Source organism: Vitis vinifera, chromosome 15 (genome assembly GCF_030704535.1).
Source record: "Vitis vinifera cultivar Pinot Noir 40024 chromosome 15, ASM3070453v1".
NCBI classification, from domain to species: domain Eukaryota; kingdom Viridiplantae; phylum Streptophyta; class Magnoliopsida; order Vitales; family Vitaceae; genus Vitis; species Vitis vinifera.
Genome location: NC_081819.1, coordinates 14,757,610 through 14,779,266, shown reverse-complemented (window position 1 = coordinate 14,779,266; position 21,657 = coordinate 14,757,610). Strand labels below are relative to the sequence as shown.

The window sequence follows — 21,657 nt, the reverse complement described above, 5'->3', positions numbered from 1 at the left end:
ATCAACTACCTTAAGCCCACTTTGGCTATTAGCCTTACAAACTCTGGACTTGGATCCTAAGCCCACCTCTGCATGGGTTTGCCCTTTTGCACTTGGGCTTTTTATCAAATTAATGGGCTATATCTATCTCAGCTAAATCCACATTCTCTCCCCTGCTGCATTGGGCTCCATCCTCAACAATACCAACATCCTCCATGGGCCCACTTGAAGACTCCTCCATTCCATCCCTACCACCCCTCCCCAAAGAGGCCTTATGGTTGGCAGGCTCACCTTTCTCCAACAGAACAGCTTTCACACGACTTTCTACACATAAACAAGCCTCTTAGGCTAAGACCATGACACATTCTCCTTCTTAATGTTCATTGCCCTTCGAGAATCATTGACCACTTTAGCCCTTTAAGGGGAACTAGAGCACTATCCACTAGAACTGAGGACTCAACCCTTGAAGGAACCACAATATTACTAGGGTTAGGAATAATCTTAAGGCTCCTTAACTTGCTAGCTAAGATACTCTAGCCACCTAGAAATCCCCTGCCTTTTGGGAACACCAAGGAGAAATGTTCTCCTCCATAGAACAGACAAAGCATAACAAAAAATGACCTGCAACATTGCTGTGAAGCCCCAGCTTATACCCCCTTCCCCTTTCTTTCCACACCTTCATAACAGGCTTCCCATCCCCCACAAGACAACATTCCTCCACCCCTTCAAACAAAGCCACCAGGCTCTTCTCTCTGAAATGGATTCGGCTTGAGGAAACCCTGATCCCTCTCCAAGACCATACCTTTCTCCACCTCAATTGAAATTTCAAATGATTTAGGGTCCACTTTGAACCAATCTTTGACTCCCATAAGCAATTGAAATTTCAAATGATTTAGGCTCCATTTTGAACCAATCTTTGCCTCCCATAAGCTCAGCCTTCTATTCCTACATACATACATACAATGTAAAACTATTATTTTAAAAATTTTACATATTCAAGAAGTATATATAACATACATGCATAGATGACTTTTACCATTTACAATGTGGAAACTATTATTTAAAAACTTTACATATTCAAGAAGTACATACATACATGACTTTCGCTCTTTTTTTTTTTTTTTTTTTTTTTATTAGTAAAAGAATTTTAAAGATGTCTTTCACTATTTACAATGTTAAAACTATTATTTTAAAAATTTTACCTATTCAAGAAGTCAGTGACATGTGTCTAGGTGTGTTAGAGGATTGTCATGTCTGATACTGACAAGGCTTCCTCTTAGAAGTGCCCACGCTACATAGATTATAGTTTTCAGAACAAAATTTTATTGTTTATAAATTGTCAGGTAACATCAACATTTCCTTTCAGGTAGCGAATGGAGCAATCAATGAGATGGTAGTGAGGAAAGGAAATGAAGCTGTACTCAGGTTGGCACAAATCTTTCTTATATACTTGTTATGTGCTGTGAGCCTGTGAATAGAAAAGGATATCTTCTGAAGGACTTCTTGGAGTACTTATTTATATGTTATTTTGATTCTCTTAAATGGAAAAGGTCTTTGAATCTCTTGGAACTCTTAAAGGAAAGCTTCTTAGAAGTGGTGTATATAAAAATGAAAAAAAAAAAAAAAGGTCTTCTTAGCAGTGGTTTTGATGTATAAATTTGGAAATAAAGTTATTATGCCTGCTTCTAAAAGGCTTTTTACTTAATTTCTTGTTATTGTAGCAATATGAGCTAATTACTTGTCATTGAATTCACCTCTAATGCAATGTATTTCAAGTAAATCATTTATCCGTACAGAGCTCGCTATGAAGATGCAAAGTTTTTCTATGAGATGGACACTCGAAAAAAGTTCTCAGAATTTCGAAGTCAACTGGAAGGGATTCTTTTTCATGTGAGTTATTTCATCTTATATGTTGGCACAGATTTTGTTCTGGGCAAACTTTTAAGGGGATTTATTTGGTGATTTTGTTGCTCTCTTTTCTGATTTCTGTTCTGGTACTTGGAGAAACAGAGATGGTTTAGTTGCTAGAAATTTGGCTTAAAAATCCTGCCTTTGAAATATGATCTTCAAGTGCCCTTGGAAAAAGATGGCACAATTTGAGGTTCTGGAGTTATATACAATTCATGAGACTGTTCCTTCTCTAGTAATGCTTGTATTCTGATAATGATCAAAAAACAGGAGAAGCTAGGAACGATGCTGGATAAGATGATACGTGTTCAAAACATGGTTGCTGAGCTAAGTTTGGCCTTGCAAGTCAATGAAGATAAGCTTCAAATTATCCAGGATGCTGCATCACTGGCAATGTCTGATCTTGCCACAGCTGTTGTTACGGAATTTACTTCTCTCTCAGGAATAATGGCACGCCATTATGCTCTTAGAGATGGCTATTCAGAGCAGGTTGTTTAAGAATTACAACTATTTACCTTTATTTGTTTTCTTTTCACACAAATACATGCACACCCACACAGACACAAACACACACTCTCAAACAAGGGTTATTTGATGTTGTCTTTTTGAGTGAAGCCCCAGAAAGATTAGCAGTTACAACTACACTAGTTGACTTTTATTTATAAATACAATGTTTCATTTTCAGTTTGGCATGAATCTTAATTAAGATATTCCTAAAAATGTTGAGGCATCATTTGGTTTGAAAAGGTACCCTAGTGTTTTAAATTTTAAGCAGTCCTTCTGCCCAGAATTATGCAATTACAACTGATTTTGGCTGCTCAGAATCATTTGCTATATAGTTATGTTTAAGCCTTAACCATAGGTTCTTTTCTTTTTGCTTTACCTGTTAACAGATTGCAGAGGCCTTGTTTGAGATAACACTTCCAAGAAATTCTGGGGATATAGTGCCAAAAACTGATGTGGGAATTGTCTTGGCAGTTGCTGACAGGTGAAGTGGAAGTCACAAGTTTATTTGCTTACTCATTTCGGGTTATTGTTTGCCAAAAAAATCACTTTATGAAAAACTTATTCACTAATTCTAAGGCTGCATACAATTGTAGTTGTTGTTTTTGTATAACAATGGGAAACAAGATTTGTGATGTTTTGAGGCTAGCCTTTTTTACGTTTTCCAAGAAATGGTAGGTTCATGAAAGAAGAATTGGAGCAGGGTGAGGCGACCTTTCAACCCTCTATGTTACAGCAGGAAGAAAAAAATTGTTGCAACAAGGAAAGGCTTAGAGCAGAATCCCACAATAAGAAAAGCTAATTCAAATATTGCCTGGCTGCCAGTATATGTTAAATTTACTTGAGACTGTCTAGACAGCCCAATTAAGAAGCTCATCTGAATAAGTGACACTGAATTTTATCTACAATAGTAAGAAGATTCAAATGTCTCCTAAAATAACTGTTGAATTCTTCATGCTAAATTCCCCAAGCTAAGGTGTGAGGAATGAGATCCAAAAGTATCTTGTATCCAATGCCAAATGTCTAATACACGATCCTGGAAAAACTGCTCCAAGTGAAGGATTTGGATGATGTAGTTGTTGGTGATAAAATATCTCCCAAGTTCAAAATAATCAATAGTCAAGTTCTATATTGGATGGAGCTATGAACACGCATGCTCATTGGCTTCTTCGCACCGGTAAGAAGCTAACCCTTGTATTCCTTTTGTGTGTCATGCATGGATCTTGTTAGGAGGTCTTAGAGATCAAACTTTCTTTTTTCTTTTGATTGGTAAGATAAAAAAAGTATATATGTAAAGAGGAGACCTAAAAGCTCACCCCAAGTGGGAAAGGGAGAGAAACAAAAAATATCACCTACCCTCACTTAGAGTTTAACCAATCAATAAAGCTAACAAGAGAAAAAGGGTTCATATCTACAAACACACTAGACCAAGACCACCAATTACATATAAAAGAAATTTTCATCATTTGGACTAATAACTCCACATTATCAAACGCTAACAAGTTCCTTTCCTTCCACACTGTCCAAAAGATACATAAAAGGGCCACCTTCCAAGACTTTTTGTGGGCTTTACCCACAAAGGATTCATGCCACCCAAGGAAAGTCTCCTTAACCAAGTAGGAGATAATCCATGTCACCCAAAAGAGAAAAGAAAAAAAAAGCAGTTGTCAAAGAATCCACATCTTTGCTCAGTGAAGAAGAATACGATTGACAATTTCTTATTCAGAGTAGCAAAGAAAATATTTTTTGTCAAAGAAAACTCCCTTCTTTGGACTTGATCCAAAGTTAAGGCTTTCCCCTGAGTCGCCTCCCACGAGAAGAAAGCCACCTTAGGTGGCGCACATGATCTCCAAATGATGCTACTTGGGAACAAAAGAGGGTCGTCTGGCTCCAAAACTGAATAGAGAGATTTAACCGAAAAGTTCCCACACCTCAAGGCTATTCATATCACCCTATCTTCCACATCCCTATGCACCCTTTTTGCTTGGAGATTCGTCAAAAAACGGTCCAGACTTTCCATTTCCTAATCATTAAAAGACCTACAAAACCAAGGATTACATTCACCCTTTTCACCTTCGGGGTTCCAAACATCCGCTACCCAAGCTTCCTTTGATAAGGATAGGGCAAATAAGGAAGGGAAGGAAACACATAGTAGCTCATTACCACATCACTTGTCCCTCCAGAATCTCACTCTTTGACCACTTCCCACTAAGAAAGATAATTTGTTGAAAAAATCTCATTTATTTCTTATGGCTTTCCACAGACCCACACCATACCTATCTCTAACCTTATGGGATAACCACCCCCCTTCATCTTCTCCGTACTTTTGACTAATGACTTGTTTCCAAAGAGCTTCTTTTTCATTGGCAAAATGCCAACTCCACTTGTATAAAAGGGCTTTGCTCATCACAGAGAGACACCTCACACCTAAGTGTCCCCCACCCCCTTCCCCCCTTTTTCTCTCCGAATAGATCGTCTTCCACCTTACTAGGCGGGGTTTCTTCACAAGAGCCCCATTACCCCAAAGAAAATCCCTCTAAATTTTTCCAACCTCAACCTATCTGGCCTTGGCATGCAAAAGAGAGACATGAAATGGATGGGTCTGCTAGATAGATAACTTCAAATTAAAGTGAGCCTCCCTCCTTTTGAGATGTATTGTCTTTTCCACATGGCTAACCTTTTGTGAAACCTCTCTTCAAGCCAGTCCTATACTGCCATAAATTTGAAAGGAGCCCCCAAAGGAAGACCCAAGTAACAGGAAGGGAGACTGCCTACCTTACACCCTAACACCAAGGCCAAGTCATCGATGTTGTCCACCCTCCCCACAGGAATTAGCTCACTTTTTTTCCAGTTAATTCTCAATCTAGAACAAGCCTCGAACCATATAAGTAGCTAACTTAGAAAAGTATCAAACTTATCACCATGTAAATTCGAAGAAAGGTCCTATGATTTACAATGAGTCATCAATAGCATCTTTATTTGAACCATTGGAAACATGGAGGAACCTATTTTTGAGTGAACTCTTTTTACGGTAGTAATCCAATAGAGACTAAATTTTATCATGATTATGCACCTTATACTAGTTAGGATTTTCAACTTCCCTAGTCCACATTAAGGTCAGGTTCCCTTTACCTTGACTTTAACCAAAAGCAGTATCGAGCTCATTGCCATCCAAGCATTAGAATTGTTGTGTTTGAAAAGGTTGATGAATCACTATAAACCATTTTTATCGAAGAAAAACCTTTATTGCCATTTCCTTGAAAAACCTTGCTAACAATAGAATGAATACCAGAGTCCCTACTTTCAGTGAGAACACTCCCTCTCCTATGATTCACATTGAGGCTATAACCTTGCTAACAATAGAATGAATACCAGATTTGCTACTTTCACTAAGAACACTCCCTCTCCTATGATTTACAATGAGCTATCAATAGCCTCTTTATTTGAACCATTGGAAACATGGAAGTACCTATTTTTGAGTGAAATCTTTGTACACTAGTAATCCAATAGAGACTAAATTTTATCATGACTATGCACCTTATACAAGTTGGGATTTTCAACTTCCCCAGTCCCCACCAAGGTCAAGTTTCCTTTCCCTTGACTTTAACCAAAAGCGGTATCAAGCTCATTGCCATGGAAGCATTAGAATTGTCGTGTTTGAAAAGGTTGATGAATCGCTATAATTATTGAAGAAAAACCTTCATTGCCATTTCCTTGAAAAACCTTGCTGACAATAAAATGAATACCAAAGTCCCTATTTTCACTGAAAACACTCCCTCTCCTATTTCACAAGATGGTATCCTTAGCCATTCTATGCTCATATTGGAACTTCTATGGTGAGGTTTAGGTTGTAAAGAAGGCATTTACCCTTCTTTTAATGCCATAGGAAATAGGGTAACCTTTCTTTGAAATCCTTAAGAAACCATTCTATCCATAGTAAACATCAATGAAGCTCTTTCTCACATAGAAGGGTTGTGGATGACTTCTGTCTCAAAGTTTGTTTCTTTGTTTGGGGGAAAAATCATACTTTAGACCAACTGATGTGAAAGAGCTAGATATTAATCAATTGAAGTTGTTTGTGGTAAATAGGAAGAAGAATCAGCCAACCATACACCCATCTATTGTAGGATGGCATGGGGTTTATGGTCTCTATTTTTCGCAATTTCTAGTGTTCCTTAGGTTCTTGAATCAATTAAGGATGTTTTGAGTAGTTGGTAGGGAGGGATAGTTTGTGAGGAACGGGAAGAGGAAAGTATGGCTTACAGCCCCATGCTAGTTTAATGGAAGGAATATAGTAAAAGATATTTTTATGGCTTGAATTGCTGAAAATTGTGATTGAAAGATGTTTTTGTGAATTTAAAGAATGGAGATGAAAACCTATCCTTTGTAGATTTCATTAATGCTCTGGATGATACCTAAGGTGTAAGGAACCTTTTTGTTTTCTTTTGTTCATTTGACTATTCCTTTTATGCATCCCATGTACAGGGATTGCACCCTTTTGTTGTGCTTGTTTTTAGCATCTTTTTTACTTATTAAGAACAAAAAGAACAACATCATTAAATTGAGAAATCTTCTCCTTGGCTGACTTTTAAGCCTTTTTGTCTGATGCACGCAATCTTAAATTCTTTTTTATAGGACTAACAAAATGAAGAGATGATAGAAGGATGAAATATCAATCAGAAGACTGAAGTAGATAAGACTAAGAACAAAGAAAAGAAAATGCAAAAGAACATCAAATACTACCATCCCCTAGGATGTTTCTTGTGGGGGTAAAGTTAAGGAAATTCTCTCCTCTTCATAGGATAATAAGCCTCCAGATTAGCTAACCTGGGTCTCCATCTGAAGGACCTACCTATACTGCGAACCCATCTTGTGCCTCTCATTAGCTAGCCATTGTGCTAAGAGCCTCTAGTGCACCCACCCATCATGGTTGCTCTCATCAGGTGATAACAATGGAGGTGTCTACTCCTAGAAGTGACCCAAGAGATTACTATAAATGGATCCCCTGTGTTAGTAACATTTCTAGCCCCTGTATCATGATCCTATCTATCCCTTGGGTAAGGCAAAACCTTATCATCAATTGCAAAACATGGCCAACTAGTTTGGAAAAGACCAGTATGTTCACACTTCCTTTATGCTTCCCTTTTGAGGATCCTAAAACTTCTTGCCATCCTAATCACCCAAATAATATCATAGAAACCACAAGGCCATAGCACCCTGCTACATGCCCTCTTCCCAAAACCACCAATGTAAGATGATCCACAGCTATAATTCATTCAAGAACCAACAGAGCTCCATCCATGGAGAACAATCTTCACTAGAGGAATTATGGCCCATAGAATGTCCAGATACGAAGCATGGCAATGTTGAATTTTAAGATCCAACTAGCAACTATTTTGATGCCTGCATAGGGAGGTTTGTGGATTTAGGGGTCTCAGTCTATGGTATGTGAGATCAAGCTAGTTGAAGAAAAGGAAGTACGGTGCTTAGTTGTTAGAAGGAGATTGGAAGCCAGACTTACATGAAAATTAGTCATTACTACCAAGGTCCAATAGGTTTCATCTAGAAAGGAGATGGATAAATAAATCTTTTCTATGAGAGGAGCAAAGAAGTATGTTCTTTTGTTTCATTGTCATATTTAAATTTCTTAGGAAGCTAAGCTCCCACAAAATGACCTATAAAAGATGCTCTTGCCTCTCAAATTTTTCTTATCTTTCTTGTTTCAATAATCTTGTAGGACTTATCTTTTCATCTCTATAATATGACAGGTTGATATGTCTTATGCTTTTGTGTGGAAGTAGTGTATTTAAATGTTTATTCTTGAATTCAAATAAACTAGAATGTGCCTTGACTTGCACACACACACACGCGCACAATTTTAGATGTGTTTTGATATGAAAATGAAAAGGGTAACATAATTCTCCTTGCTCCTTTGTTTCTTTTTTTTTTTTGAACTAGAATGCTCCACTTAAAGATCTCATATCGTGCTATGCATTTTGCAGATTAGATAGCCTTGTTGGTTTATTTGGTGCTGGTTGCCAGCCAAGTTCAACTAATGACCCATTTGGGCTGAGAAGAATTTCTTATGGTCTTGTAAGTCATATAATGATTAAACTCCTTTTGGATCTGAACAGTTACATCAAAATAACGCTTCTTCTCTTTGTTATAGGTACAAGTGTTGGTTGAAAAGGATAAAAATTTGGACCTAAGACATGCATTGCAACTGGCTGCTGCTGTCCAACCAATAACAATAGAAGCCAATATAATAGATGATGTAAGAACAAATTCTTATGCAGTCTGTTAGGAAGCTCAACATTAATGTTGCTAGGTTATATTACCATGTCAAAATTGTAATTGCATTGGGTTTAAACACATAGCAAACACTCCTTTCCAATTAGTATCTGAAAGTTCTATACCCAAAATTATATGATTGGATGGTAATAATCTTCTAATGAATCCCTATTCTAGGAGATTACAGTCTGCGTCTGAACCACTAAGTGGAACTCTAATTATCATCTGGGAAGAAAATACTGAAACTCAACTTGAATTTACTTCCAATGTGTTTGATAATCTTTATTTGCCTATTGTTGCTAGAAAAGGTAAGGGATATTATCCTCAGAACCCTTTGACCAACTTTATGTCATTTGACTACCTTTATGCATCTCTAAGAACATTTATTTCTCCATTGACATGCCCAAAACTGTTCAAGAGGCATTAGGGCATGAAAATTGGAGGAAGGAAATGCAAGGAGGGATGAGTGTCTTTGAAAAAAAATAAATAACAGTTGGGAGATTGTGGATCTTCTTGATGGGAAGAAACAGGTCATGTGTAAGTGTGTGTTTATAGTAAAATATAGAGGATATAGGACAATTGAGAGGCATAAGCAAAGATTAATGGTTAAGGGATATGCTCAAACTTATGAGATAGATTGCCGAGAAAACTTTGCTTTGATGGCAAAGCTGAATATAATTCGTATATTGCTATTCTTTGTTACTAACTTTGATTGGCCTTTACAACAGTTTGATATGAAGAATGCATTTCTCTATGAGAATTTAGAGGAGGGTTATATGGAGATACCGCCTGGTTTAGAAGAAAATTTTAAGAGGAATAGGGTCTGTTGATTGAAGAAGGCTATGTATGGACATGAACAGCCCCTTAAGAGCTTGGTTTGGAAGGTTTATTAAGGTAATGAAGAATCTAGAGCCAAGGGGATCATACACTATTCATTAAACACTCTAAGAATGGGAAAGTAATTGCTCTCATTGTGTATGGTGATTATATCATTGTGACAAGGGATGACTTGGAAGAAATGAGGAGATTAAAGAGAAGTTGGAAAATGAGTTTGCAATTAAAGACCTAGGAAAACTTAAATACTTAGTAGGGATTGAAATTGCTTAATCAAAGGAAATTGTGATTTCACAGTAGAAGTATGTTTTAGATCTCCTTAGAGAAATCGAACTATTGGATTGTAAGCAGGCAGATACACCTATTGAGGTTGGTTGCAAACTTGATAATAGAACTAGAGAGTCCTCCAATTGAGAGAGAGGTATCAATGCTTGGTAGGTAAGTTAATTTACCTTCACATATAAGACCTGATATAGCATATGCTATGAGTGCGGTGAGTCAATTCATGCACAACCCCAATTAAGCGCACATGGATGCAATTACTCAGATACTTAGATACTTGAAGTTAACTCCTAGTAATGGTATTTTTGTTCCAAAAATATAGGAGGATGACACTTGCTACTTATATAGATGTTTTCCTTTGGTAGGATCAGTTACCAATAGGAGGTTAACACCTGGATATTGTATATTCTCTATAGGGAATTTGATAATTTGGAGGAGTAATAAATAGTCAATGGTTGTTAGGTTGAGTGTCGAAACAAAATTTGGAGCCATGGTACATAGGTTATGTGAGCTTCTCTGGATAAAATTTTTTCTTAGTGGTCTTAGAAAAAGTTAGGAAGGTCCTATGAAACTCTACTATGACAACAAGTTGGGTATCAGTATAGCCCACAATCCAGTTCAACTTGTCAGAACTAAGCACATTGAAGTTAATCATCATTTCATTAAGGAGAAACTGGATGGTGGGTTGGTGTGCACCCCCTATATATCCTCAAAAAGACAGTTGGCCAAGATATTGACCTAGGGATTTGTAGTTCAACAATCACAAACAAGGTGAGAATGAAGAACCTTTACTCTCACGTGGAATGTTGGAGAATTCATCTAGTAATTGCTGGATTATACAACCTGCATAGCCTAGGATTTAATTTAGGACTGTTTCTTGTTTTTGTATACTTGACTTGGTATTTATTCTGTAATTAGTGACTTATTTATTGGAGTAATTCTAGGCCTAAAGTATATTAATTTCCTTTCCCTTTTTCCATTGTGAACATTATCAATATGTTGTAAACATTTCTAGTAAATACACAAGCATCATTCAGAAATCATTCTTTGTTTGCACTTTCTATTTCTTTTTACATCTTATATATGTCCTGTTTTGCTAGTGCGTTCAATTTGTCACTCTCAATTTTATTTAATTATGAGTCATCATACGCATCATACTCTGATCCTTGCATCATTTCTTTTAGGTACATCAATTTGTAACACGGAGATTAGAGCAATTTCTGGTACGTATTATTTCTATGTGAAGGAGTTTGTTAGATGTACTGTATTACTATGTGTTTTAAATTTATTTTCTTTATGCAATATCAAAAGAATTCATTTAAGAATATCAGGAACAAAGCTGAGAGACTGAATATCAGGTCCACCATTTTACAAATGTGGAACGGTGCATATCTTCAGAGCTTGTTTGCATGCACTTTTGTTTTAAAAATACAGCCAAAGGTTGGATAGTGATTATACCTGGGTTTGATCATGCTGTTGTCTGGAAAATAAATAAAAAACATTAAAAAATCCATACTGGCAGCCTGCAAGGAAAAAGAACCCCAACAAGAAGTAGAAAGAGACCAAAATGAAGTTGTTGCTTGGATATAATCGAAGCTAAATGCTTGCTTGATTGAAAAGGACAAAGCCCTTATTCCTTTTTTTCCTCTTCTTCCCTTTTTTCTTAAATATCTGAATTCTGGAATATGATAAAGACACCAAAGCATTATAAGCTTTGTCCTTGTATTGATAGGCAAATGATAATAATATTAATAAGGCACCTGACCTAAAGCCTTTTTATGCAAGATATATTGAAGAAACATCCAGCAAGGAGAGAAAGAGAGTGAGAGTCCTAGCTTCTGCTGAACCTCTCAACCACAGGCATAATTATTTTAGTAAAATTTTCAGATTCAGTTCATACTCTTGCAAAGAGAGAGTCCTAACCCCCATAGAACATCTCAACCACAGACAAATAGATTTCAGATTCAGTTCCCACTCTTGCAGACCTTGGAATTTCTTTGATTCTGCTCCTTCCTTGCTAATTAGTCAAAAGTATCTTTCAGTCAATGAGGCACCACCTAGGACACTCCCAAGGATGGACAATAACAAAGACCACAACTTCAAGCCATTCCATAATGAATGTGCATTCTGAATGAGAGAGCACTTTTCTCCAAATTTACTTATTATAGTTAGTGTGTGTGTGTGTAACTATGTTATTGTGGAGTGATACATAACTATGCTATAGAGAGGTGACATAATATTTTCTGATAGGAAGATTAGATGATTTCCATATATATATTGGCTATGTTTTGGTACAGGTTGATAGGGAAATAAGTCCAGAGGTGGTTCGTTCTATCCTGACAGAGCGTGCAAACTGGCCTTGTTTGGCAACAAAGTCAGCATACAAAGTAAGTTACTTTTGATTGCTACTCTCTCTATGTATTCATTGTCCAGTCCTACTTCAAATTATCCCTTAATTCATCAATCACTTCATATTTTTACATTCAGAAAATTGAATTTTACTTTGGGTAGTTTGCTATTACCAATTTATTTATAACTATACTTTTAGTTGCTGATAGAAAGTTGTTTGGATTACTGCAATATTAAGAGCTGGCTTGGTGGTGATTTTGATTAAAGCACTTTTAGTCTACAGCTCTTTTGTTAATAGTGCTTTCATTATAAACGCTTTTAAGGAAAATCATTCAGTGTTTGGATATAAACTGAAAAGGTTCTTTGATAGTGTTTCTGGTTACATAGTATATAACAAAAAGGTGATTTTTTGGTGAATCACCTACTAAGTGATTGTCCTAGAATCACTTCAAGTCATTCTTTAGATTTTTAAAAGTAATATAAAAAAATTAGCCGAACACCTAATTTTTGTAAGGAAGTGCTTCCAAGTATTAGGAAGTGCTTCTAATCTCTCTCAAAATCACTCCTTAATGTGCTCAAAGTATCCCATTGGTTTTTGAATTCATTTCTCCAACATTGGCAATAATGAGAAATTTATTGTGAGAATAATGTGTTCAAATGTAGAGAAATGGGGTCTTTTAAAATGTTGTGATCCAGGTATAGAAATAAAATGATAGACAAAAAATCCCATTTAGGCCTGGTGACATTGATTTTGGCCCTTAGAATCACTTTTACAATATATATATTTTTTAAAACCAATCTATTTGGTAAAATAGATAAGGAACTCTCAAAGAATCTGACCCATTTTGACAGTAGTTTTGAGATGGTAGAAGGTAGCTTTTTTAAAGTGATTTTCTAATAATCAGAGCTTTTTATTTTAAATTACCTATTTTGTCTTCAAATATTTCCTTTTGTGATTCCTTTGCAATTTTTTTCCTCTCTTATCTTCTTCTCTTCTAGAACCTTGTCTTTTGGGATTTGCATTTTATATTGTTTATTGTAAAATGTAAAAGAAACAAATCTATTATTGTAAAGATGTTTGCTTCAATTTTATTAAAAGAAAAAAAAATGAAAGTATTTCCTTTGAAAATTAAAAATGGAAATACTAAGAACTGGTTTTTAAATAATACAATAATTTATTTAATTAAAATAAATTTTTATATACAAATAAAGGAAGTTGTTTACATTTTTAACATTCTTATTTTATGCATTAAATATGTCTACAACAATTTGAAATTCAGTTTATCAAACATTTAAATGTCATTTTTAACTCACTATACTTTTGAAACCTTAATTTACCAAATGCTCAACTGCTTTTTGGCACAATTGATTTTTTTTTTTTTTTTAATAGCTTAGCTGAAAGTGATTTTCCTAAAAGTTGTAGTAATATCAAACTGCCCATTGGTGTGAATCATGAAAGTTAAGATCAATCTTTCTGTTGTTTCAGTCGGCCAAAAAGTTAGTGGAATTCTCAGGAATGGTTCAGGAACCTAATGTTAGTTAAAGAGCTAGTCATCTTAATTTATCCAATCTGGTTTTAGAGGTTGGCTTAATATGAACATGAAGAAGATGAAACAGAACTAATACTATGCATTGAAGTGCAGTGTTAACATCACATCAACGTTTTAAATTTCACATTCAGCCTCAATTTTCATTATGGCTGAGACACTCCAAAATTGAGAAAGAACGTTCTTGTTTCCAGGTCATGGTGCTAATCATCTTGCCTTGTAGGTGATACCACCTTCCCCAATGAAACTTCTTTCCCTGGACAAATTGACAATTCCAATTCGAATCAACTAATTCAATTTCATTGGATTAGACACAATGTTAAGTATTGTGGGAGCATTAAATCAATGCTTTAAATTTCACTTCCAGCCTCAATTCTCAGTATGGTTGAGACATTTCCAAATTTGTCCACAAATAGTCAGCATACAGAAAATTTTGTATCAGGAAACTGAAAATTTTTAATCTTTCCTGCTTCAATTAAAGCTTTTGAAAGGGGCTCAATACTGAAACTCTTCAACTTTTGAAATTTTTAATAGGGTCCTTTGCTTATCTCTGTGGTGAACATTTCATGAAAATGGTTGCTAGTTTAAATTTAGTTTTAATAATGACCCATGCTTTGTAGGGGCTTCATTTTTAATTTTTCACCTTAGCATACTTTTTCTATCTCCATTTCACAATCATATTCATGTGTGGTGACTGAAACATTAACTGAGCAGTTATTTAGGCAACAATCATCATGATAAGCAAGATGGTTTTATTTTATTGAAAGCATAAGTGAGAATCCTGTTGCCATGTATCATATTCAGAAACTTCCATATTCCCAGTTTGTGAAATTATGATCCAAGTAAAGGGTCTGAAGAATTGAGAAAGTAATCCCTTTGAACTTGCCCAAGATAGCCCAAGGGGTGAAAGATAGAGTAAAAACGTCTTTCATTTGAGGAATTGGGATTCTTCCCCTTTAGAAACCCTCTTACACTACCCTACTATTCCCCTCCACCCAATATACACACACACACTCAAGTACTTCAAATCATAGTTGTTAACTCAAAACGTATTGTGTGTCATTTTTCTATTTTTCTATATCATATCGTATCATGTATCGTAAGGTTTTTTATATGGTGAAAAATAAATATAAAAAATATGCATATGTGTACATCTATTGAAATTATGAAGTATAGAGTAATATATAACCAATTTTATGGAAGATGGTAGGATTTAAAGAGTTAAATTATATCATATCATAAATATTGAATGTTAAAGTTTTGAAAAGTTAAAATTATCAAAATATTACTTTAATATATAGATTCATCACATATTCCCTTAGTGTCATCTTCAAAGTTTCACCTATATAGGTTTGTCATCATTCCTTTTCCACCAAAAAGGAAATAATAAAAATAAAAATAAAAACTAATATATTAAGTAAAAAAATTTATTCATTAATCACTATCATTTTCATTGTCAACATTCAAACGAAAATTCTCTAATATTCATTGTAAAAATAAACTTAACTTCTAATATAACATTTCGCAACAAGAACATAGCTTTTCATATAAGTTTATTTTACCTATTTCTCCCTTTTATGATCAATTTTTAATCTTTTAATATATTTTAAACAATTAATAAAATAAATTCTTTTAACTAAAAAAAATAATTTGATTTAAAAAAAAAATTATTAAAAAAAAAATTATTAAAAATAGTTAAAGATATATGTATCGTTGTATCATAATATCATATATCGTATCATGTATCATATATGTATCGTAAGATACGCTTTAAAATAAGATACAAATTACGATATGTATCGATTTCCATAAAAATGTATTGTATCATACGTTTTTAACAACAATGCTTCAAATGGAAAATGGGGCTGCTCTCTAGTCTATCTTCCATCAACTTGGAACACCACCAACCATCCATCAAATCAAGGAAAATCCCAATGAAAGGAATCCTGTACAGCTTTGGAACACCTCACCATGAAAGAGGAGGAGATCAACTTTTTGCTTCTTTAGTCTGTTAATTTATTATGCATAGAGCAATTTTATTTTTTTTAATAACTAATTAAGTGATTCACTGTGGGGATCTATTTCTTGGCCACCTTATAGGCAGTACTGCCTTCACGAGGAAGATTTCCCCATCCTGTAGAGTAGCATCATAAAGCTTGACCTGAAGAAAGATTTGTATTCTCTTTATCCAGGGAGAACCTTCATAGCAAGACCATCCTCAGATTGATTTAGAACCTAAAATAATAATAATAATAATAATAATAAAAAATAAATAAATGAAAGTTAACTGTTACTTTCCTGGATTTGGTGTTTTGATCACCTTGATTGCGTGAGCATTCCTCTAATAACACATTAAGTAAAACCTTGCTTCCTTGATATTGGATTATTGGTCTGCAAAATGAGTTTGAACAAGAAGAACCAACACTTGCAAAGGAATACGATCTGGGATTTGTAGTGATTGGATCATCAAGTCAGAAATCGGACTGAGATTAGAAGATTCAAACTCGACTGATGGTAGTTTGAACTATTTTCTTACTTGCAACAACAATTCCCAATTTCTTAATGATTTCGTTTTACATTTTCTCCAGTGTTGTATTGATGGATCATACTTGACCATTAAGCAAAAGCAACATTTTTAATGGTGATCGCATATTCTTTTAACAAGACTACAAACTTAGATGGGAGCTTTGCATCTGTGAAGGTGGTAGAATGACTCTTGTGCATGGAAAAACATGATCTTTTGTTTCAATGCCAAAATTTTGACAATGCTTCAAAACCAAGAGGTTAGGGTTTGTATTTTATGGCCATGTTTGATTTCCAGAAAGTTTGAGGAGAAAAAAACAGATAGAAAAAGAGAATAAAAGAAAGAGGTAAGGAAAAATCTATATTTTTTTTTATTTGGTTATCCATGGAAAAATTAAGGAAAAGAAAATTAAATTTTTGAAAAAATACACTTTCTTTACATTTTTCCTTTTCAAGGAAAAGAGGGAGAAAAATCTTTTGCCATTTTTCTTCCTCCTTTTGCTGACCATTTTTTTTTCCTTACATTTTTCCATGCTATCCAAACATGAGAAAATTATGTTCTTTAACTTCTTCTTTTTTCATTTCGTTAACAATTTCTAGGAAGCAAACACAGCCTTTGTGTTTAAGGGTAATAAAAAATTTGGTAACAGAGGTTTTGAAATGAACACTATCTGCCTGCTTAACTAGCTATATTATAGCCATTGTAGCATTTACTTGCTAAGAGTTTTCTCGCTGGGCAATCCATGTTGTTGGTTAGTAATTTAGAATACTGACTAAACTAGTTAACTAGATACCCATCTAGATTTTAACATTTATTTTACAAAGAAAATCTCAATAAGCCCTTTTTTTTTCTTAACATGATTTGCATCATCATGTTTGCATTACTGACTTCTCAAGTTTCAAAATTTATTTATTGTTTTCTGTCCTTTAGTGGACCTTTAGTGATTGGGCTTTGCTGTATTTTGCTAACAGGATCATGTGCTCATCTTTCCTTTGTTTTTATTTAGCAGTAGTTATTTTTCCCATTTGATATTCTCCTTTCCGAATAATAGAAATCTTAAGGTACTCATTGAAATAAAACTGTAGAATAGGAAAAAGAAAAGAAAGGAAATAAAATTGATGTTTTATGTAAGTTGGTTTGCATGCATGCAAAAGAATACTACTGGTAAAACTCGTTGGGGCCCAAAAGCTGGGTTTATTCTGTCAATTCAATATAAGATACAACTTAATTTGAAGTTTTCTCAAAATTTATCCAATGTTGCCTTGTCCCCTCTCTCTGCCATTTTCTTTTTATTTATTCATTTTGAAAAGATGCAAGAATTTAATAGAAAAAGTTTACTCTTGAGAATATGACTTCAATTTTTCATTAATATACTTGTGCTGTTGAAAAAAAGGGAAAAGAATGGATATTGCTTACCCCTTTTCAATATTCTTGGAGGATATATCTAGTTTTAATGGTGTAAAAATTAATTGGTTTTAGATGGATGCCATGTCAAGAGGTGAGCTTCTGCCGAAGGTTGTTGAAGCCTATTCTCGTCCAACAAGAATTGTTCGTGGAAAGGATGTGGAAGCTGATATGGAGGTATTTGTTACGTTTTGTTTATTAAATCTAATCAGAAACTTGTTTCTTAGGACCTGAAAGTTGTCTGGTTTCAGATGTTTAGCTTGACTGAGGTTAATGGGCTGTGCCCTAACTTGCCTAATCTTCATTGAAGAAAATGGCAGGATTGTAGTTGGTTATTAGGGTTCTAACACACTGGATATAAGCCAAATATCTTGCTCCAGGATCCTACCAGAAATAATTTCATGCATCCATCCTCAGAAACTGGACTTATTTATCATCAAGAGTTGCACATAAACTTCAATATACTGAATGCACTGGCTATTTCTTTTACATAACTACCCAAAATTTCATTGCTGAAACACCTCTTATACTGGTAGTTGTTAGTTTTTGAATAGATATGATTCAGAAAAGCTTTGTTCAGATTAAATTAATAAAGGTCTGGAGGTATATGAAATGCTTCTGTGCTCTGTCTTAGGTTACTCAAAAATAAAAATTACCATTAAGATTTACCTTTGTAAAACTCATTAGAGGCAGTGACCCTCAGTAAACCTTCTGGACCTGCACGCTAGGTTCCAATCCTATCATATAAGGCTCAAGGGGGTGTGTGCAAAGGCTTCACCAGCTGAAGCCCAAGGAGGAGGAAATAAAATAAGTCCTAAACTGCCTCCAAGCTCCATCTATTCTCAGAACTCACATCTCTTTTCCACCAAATAGTCCATATCAATATGGGACTAGTAAAAGTCCAAAGTTATGAGGCCCCTTAAAATTCTTTAAAGGAAATGAAACTGGGCAGGAAACAGAGAGACTGTTTTTGTTATATTATTTTATTTCTTCAACACAAGTAGATTGATAAGCTAGGTTTTGTAACCACAGCCCTTTATTTTAGGAAATTCACACCAGCTATATTTTAGGATATTCAAACCAGCTGTAATATTACAGCTAGCAACAAGTAACACAATCTCCCATAATTAGAAAATAAACCAAATCTTGGATTTTATCGTTATTTAAAGAATAAGAATTATTCGGGATTCTCTACACTCCCCCTTAAGCTGGACTAAACACATTGAATAGGCCCAGCTTGTCAACCAACTTCTCAAACACTGGCTTGAATGATCCCTTAGTTGACAAATCCGCAACTTGCTATGATGAAGGCACATAGACAACACAAATGCTCCCATCTTCGATCTTTTCCTTGATAAAGTGGAGGTCCACCTCTACATGTTTTGTTCTATTGTGATGAACGAGATTATGAGAGATGGCGATGGCAGCCTCATTGTCACAGTAAATCGTCATAGGCTCATTTCTCATAAATTTCAATTTATCCAACAATATCTTCAATCATAGTAATTCACAAATCCCATGTACTAAAGCTCTAAATTCTACTTCAACACTACCTCTAGTCACCACTGTCTGTTTCTTGCTCCCCCACATCACTAAATTACCCCACACAAAGGTGCAATATTCGATTGTTGACCTCCTGTCTTCCACTGATCCTACCTAATCTACATCTATAAAAGTCTTAACACTGCTCTCTTCACTTTTCTTGAAGAATAGGTCTCGTCCCAAAGTCCCTTTAAGGTATCTCAAAATCTGACACATGGCTTCCATGTGTTCTTCATAAGGAGAATGCATATACTAGCTCACGACACTAACTACGAAGGCAATATCAAGTCTAGTATGGGAAAGATAGATAAGCTTTCCTATTAGACGTTAGTATCAACCTTTATCAATTAGTGTGCTTTCAGATTGTTCTCCTAGTTTCAAATTAGGATTTATGAGTGTACTTGCAGGCTTACACCCTGACATCTCTATCTCCTCCAAGAGATCTAGGACGTACTTCCTCAAGACTGAAATACCGCTTCTATTTCTTGCTACTTCCATACCAAGAAAATATCCCAATGGGCCTAGATCTTTAATCTCAAATTCTGCTGCAAGAGTATTTTTTAGCCTTTGCATCTCTATAATATCATCACCAATCAAGATTATATCATCAACATAGACTATGAGAATCGTAGTCTTACCCCTTTTTTGTCTATAAAACAGAGTGTGATTGGGTTAAGCTTGTTGGTACCCTGTCATTGAACCCTTGTTCATGGTCATAGTAGGTTCTGCAAAAGGTGTTTGTGGCTGTTTAGGCTTAGGTAGTAGTGTTTGTGGTTGTTCAGGCTTTAGGTGGTGGTGCATATACGGGAGCAATGACATCCCAAATATTTCCATCCTCGCTAACTTTCTCCCCTTTAGGGAAAGTTTTGGTGAAAAAAGGTTGGTTTTCAAAGAATGCCACATCCATAGAAGTGTAATACTTGCATGTTCCTAGTGAGTAACACTTGTACCATTTTTGTGCAGGAGAGTATCTTAAGAAAATATATTTTTGAGCTTTAGGGTCAAGTTTACTCCTATCATTATCGTGGATGTGTACAAAGGAAGTGCAATGAAAGACTCTTAATGGAAGTGAAGAGATAGATTGGTTGTGAGGATAGGTTTTGAGAAAACAAGTTAACGGTATTTCATAATTGAGAATCTGGGTTGGCATTCTATTTATTAGATAATAGGCAGTAAGAACAACACCCCCCCAAAGGTATTTTGGTACATTATTTGTGAACATAATGGCTCTAGTTACTTGTAGAAGGTGTCAATTCTTTTTTCAGCCATGCCATTTTGTTGTGGGGTTATTATGTAGGAGCTTTGATGAATAATGTCTTTCTCAGAGAGCAAACTTCCTAGAATAGATTTAAAATATTCTTTTTTGTTGGTTGTTTTGAGAATTTTAATGTTTGCATTGTATTAGGTGTTAATCATAGCATAAAAAAATTTTAACACTTGCTTTGCTTTTAATTTTTCTTTCAAAAGATATACCCAACAAGCCCAAGTGTGATCATCAATAAATGTGATATACCATTTTTTTTTCAGTTAAATGTTTAACTCATGAAGGACCCCAAATATCACTATGGACTAATGAAAAAGGTGATGAAGCCTTGTATTTTTTAGCAGGATAAGTGGAATGAGCATGCTTGGCTAATTAACAAATTTCACATTGAAATAAATCTCCATTATGAAATAGTGATGGAAACAAAATTCGTATATATGAAAAACTTGGGTGGCCTAGTCTATGATGCCGCAACATTATTTTATGTCCTCTAGAAAAAGACTTACAACTTGTAGTTTGAGCTTGTTTATTCAATTTGGCTTCTTTCTCAAAATAGTATAGCCCCACACATTCTCTAGCATTGCCAATCCTCTTCCCCAAAGTCAGCTTACTAATAGAGAGAAGGTTGCAAGACAAATTTGGAACATGCAAAACAAAGTGTAGTTTCAATTTTATGACTAATTCTAGTAGTTCCGGTTCCTTCCACTGTTGAAAGAGATCCATCTGTTATTTTAACCTTGAAACTTCCTGAACTAGGATTTTATGACTAGAATAATTTTTCGCAACCTGTCATGTGATCTGTGGCTCTAGTGTCAAATCACCTAGGTTTCTAGATCATTGATGCAACTACTAAGGGCTAAGAAAAAATTACCTCCTTGTGCTAGAAATAAAGTATTGGTGTCCTATGATGGTTTGAGTAGTTTGTACAATTGCTCCATTTTCTCTTTGGTAAGCAAGAACTATGTACCTTCTCCAAAAACATTCTACTTTGAGCTAGGATCTGGTTAGTTAGAGATCTCAGCTAAAATATGAAAACCAGAGGGATCTCGATTTCCAACCCTACTGTCCTTCCAATTTGGCGGCTTACCGTGTAACTTCCAACATCGACCTTTGGTGATTTGTTTTCTTGCAGAAATCAGACCAAGGATTGTTTCTTTTTTAGTTCTTAGGGGATTCTTGACCAGGAATTGCTAGGACTGAAACTTCAGGCAATGATGGTTTTGATTCGC

The 21,657-nt window shown here is 35.0% G+C and overlaps 1 protein-coding gene across 2 annotated transcripts in view; it reads left to right on the top strand.

Moving 5' to 3' along the window:
• Window positions 1–21,657, top strand: part of LOC100246137 (glycine--tRNA ligase, chloroplastic/mitochondrial 2) — a 114,752-nt gene that overhangs the window by 88,252 nt on the left and 4,843 nt on the right. The window contains exons 25-33 of one of the 2 annotated variants that reach the window (XM_002270738.5): window positions 1,346–1,404; window positions 1,776–1,869; window positions 2,158–2,376; window positions 2,781–2,875; window positions 8,394–8,484; window positions 8,561–8,665; window positions 10,983–11,021; window positions 12,096–12,185; window positions 17,698–17,799. In XM_002270738.5, the coding sequence (XP_002270774.2) occupies window positions 1,346–1,404; window positions 1,776–1,869; window positions 2,158–2,376; window positions 2,781–2,875; window positions 8,394–8,484; window positions 8,561–8,665; window positions 10,983–11,021; window positions 12,096–12,185; window positions 17,698–17,799 (894 nt within the window). The remainder of the gene's footprint in view (window positions 1–1,345; window positions 1,405–1,775; window positions 1,870–2,157; window positions 2,377–2,780; window positions 2,876–8,393; window positions 8,485–8,560; window positions 8,666–10,982; window positions 11,022–12,095; window positions 12,186–17,697; window positions 17,800–21,657) is intronic. The other variant, XM_059742999.1, reaches the window with a different exon arrangement.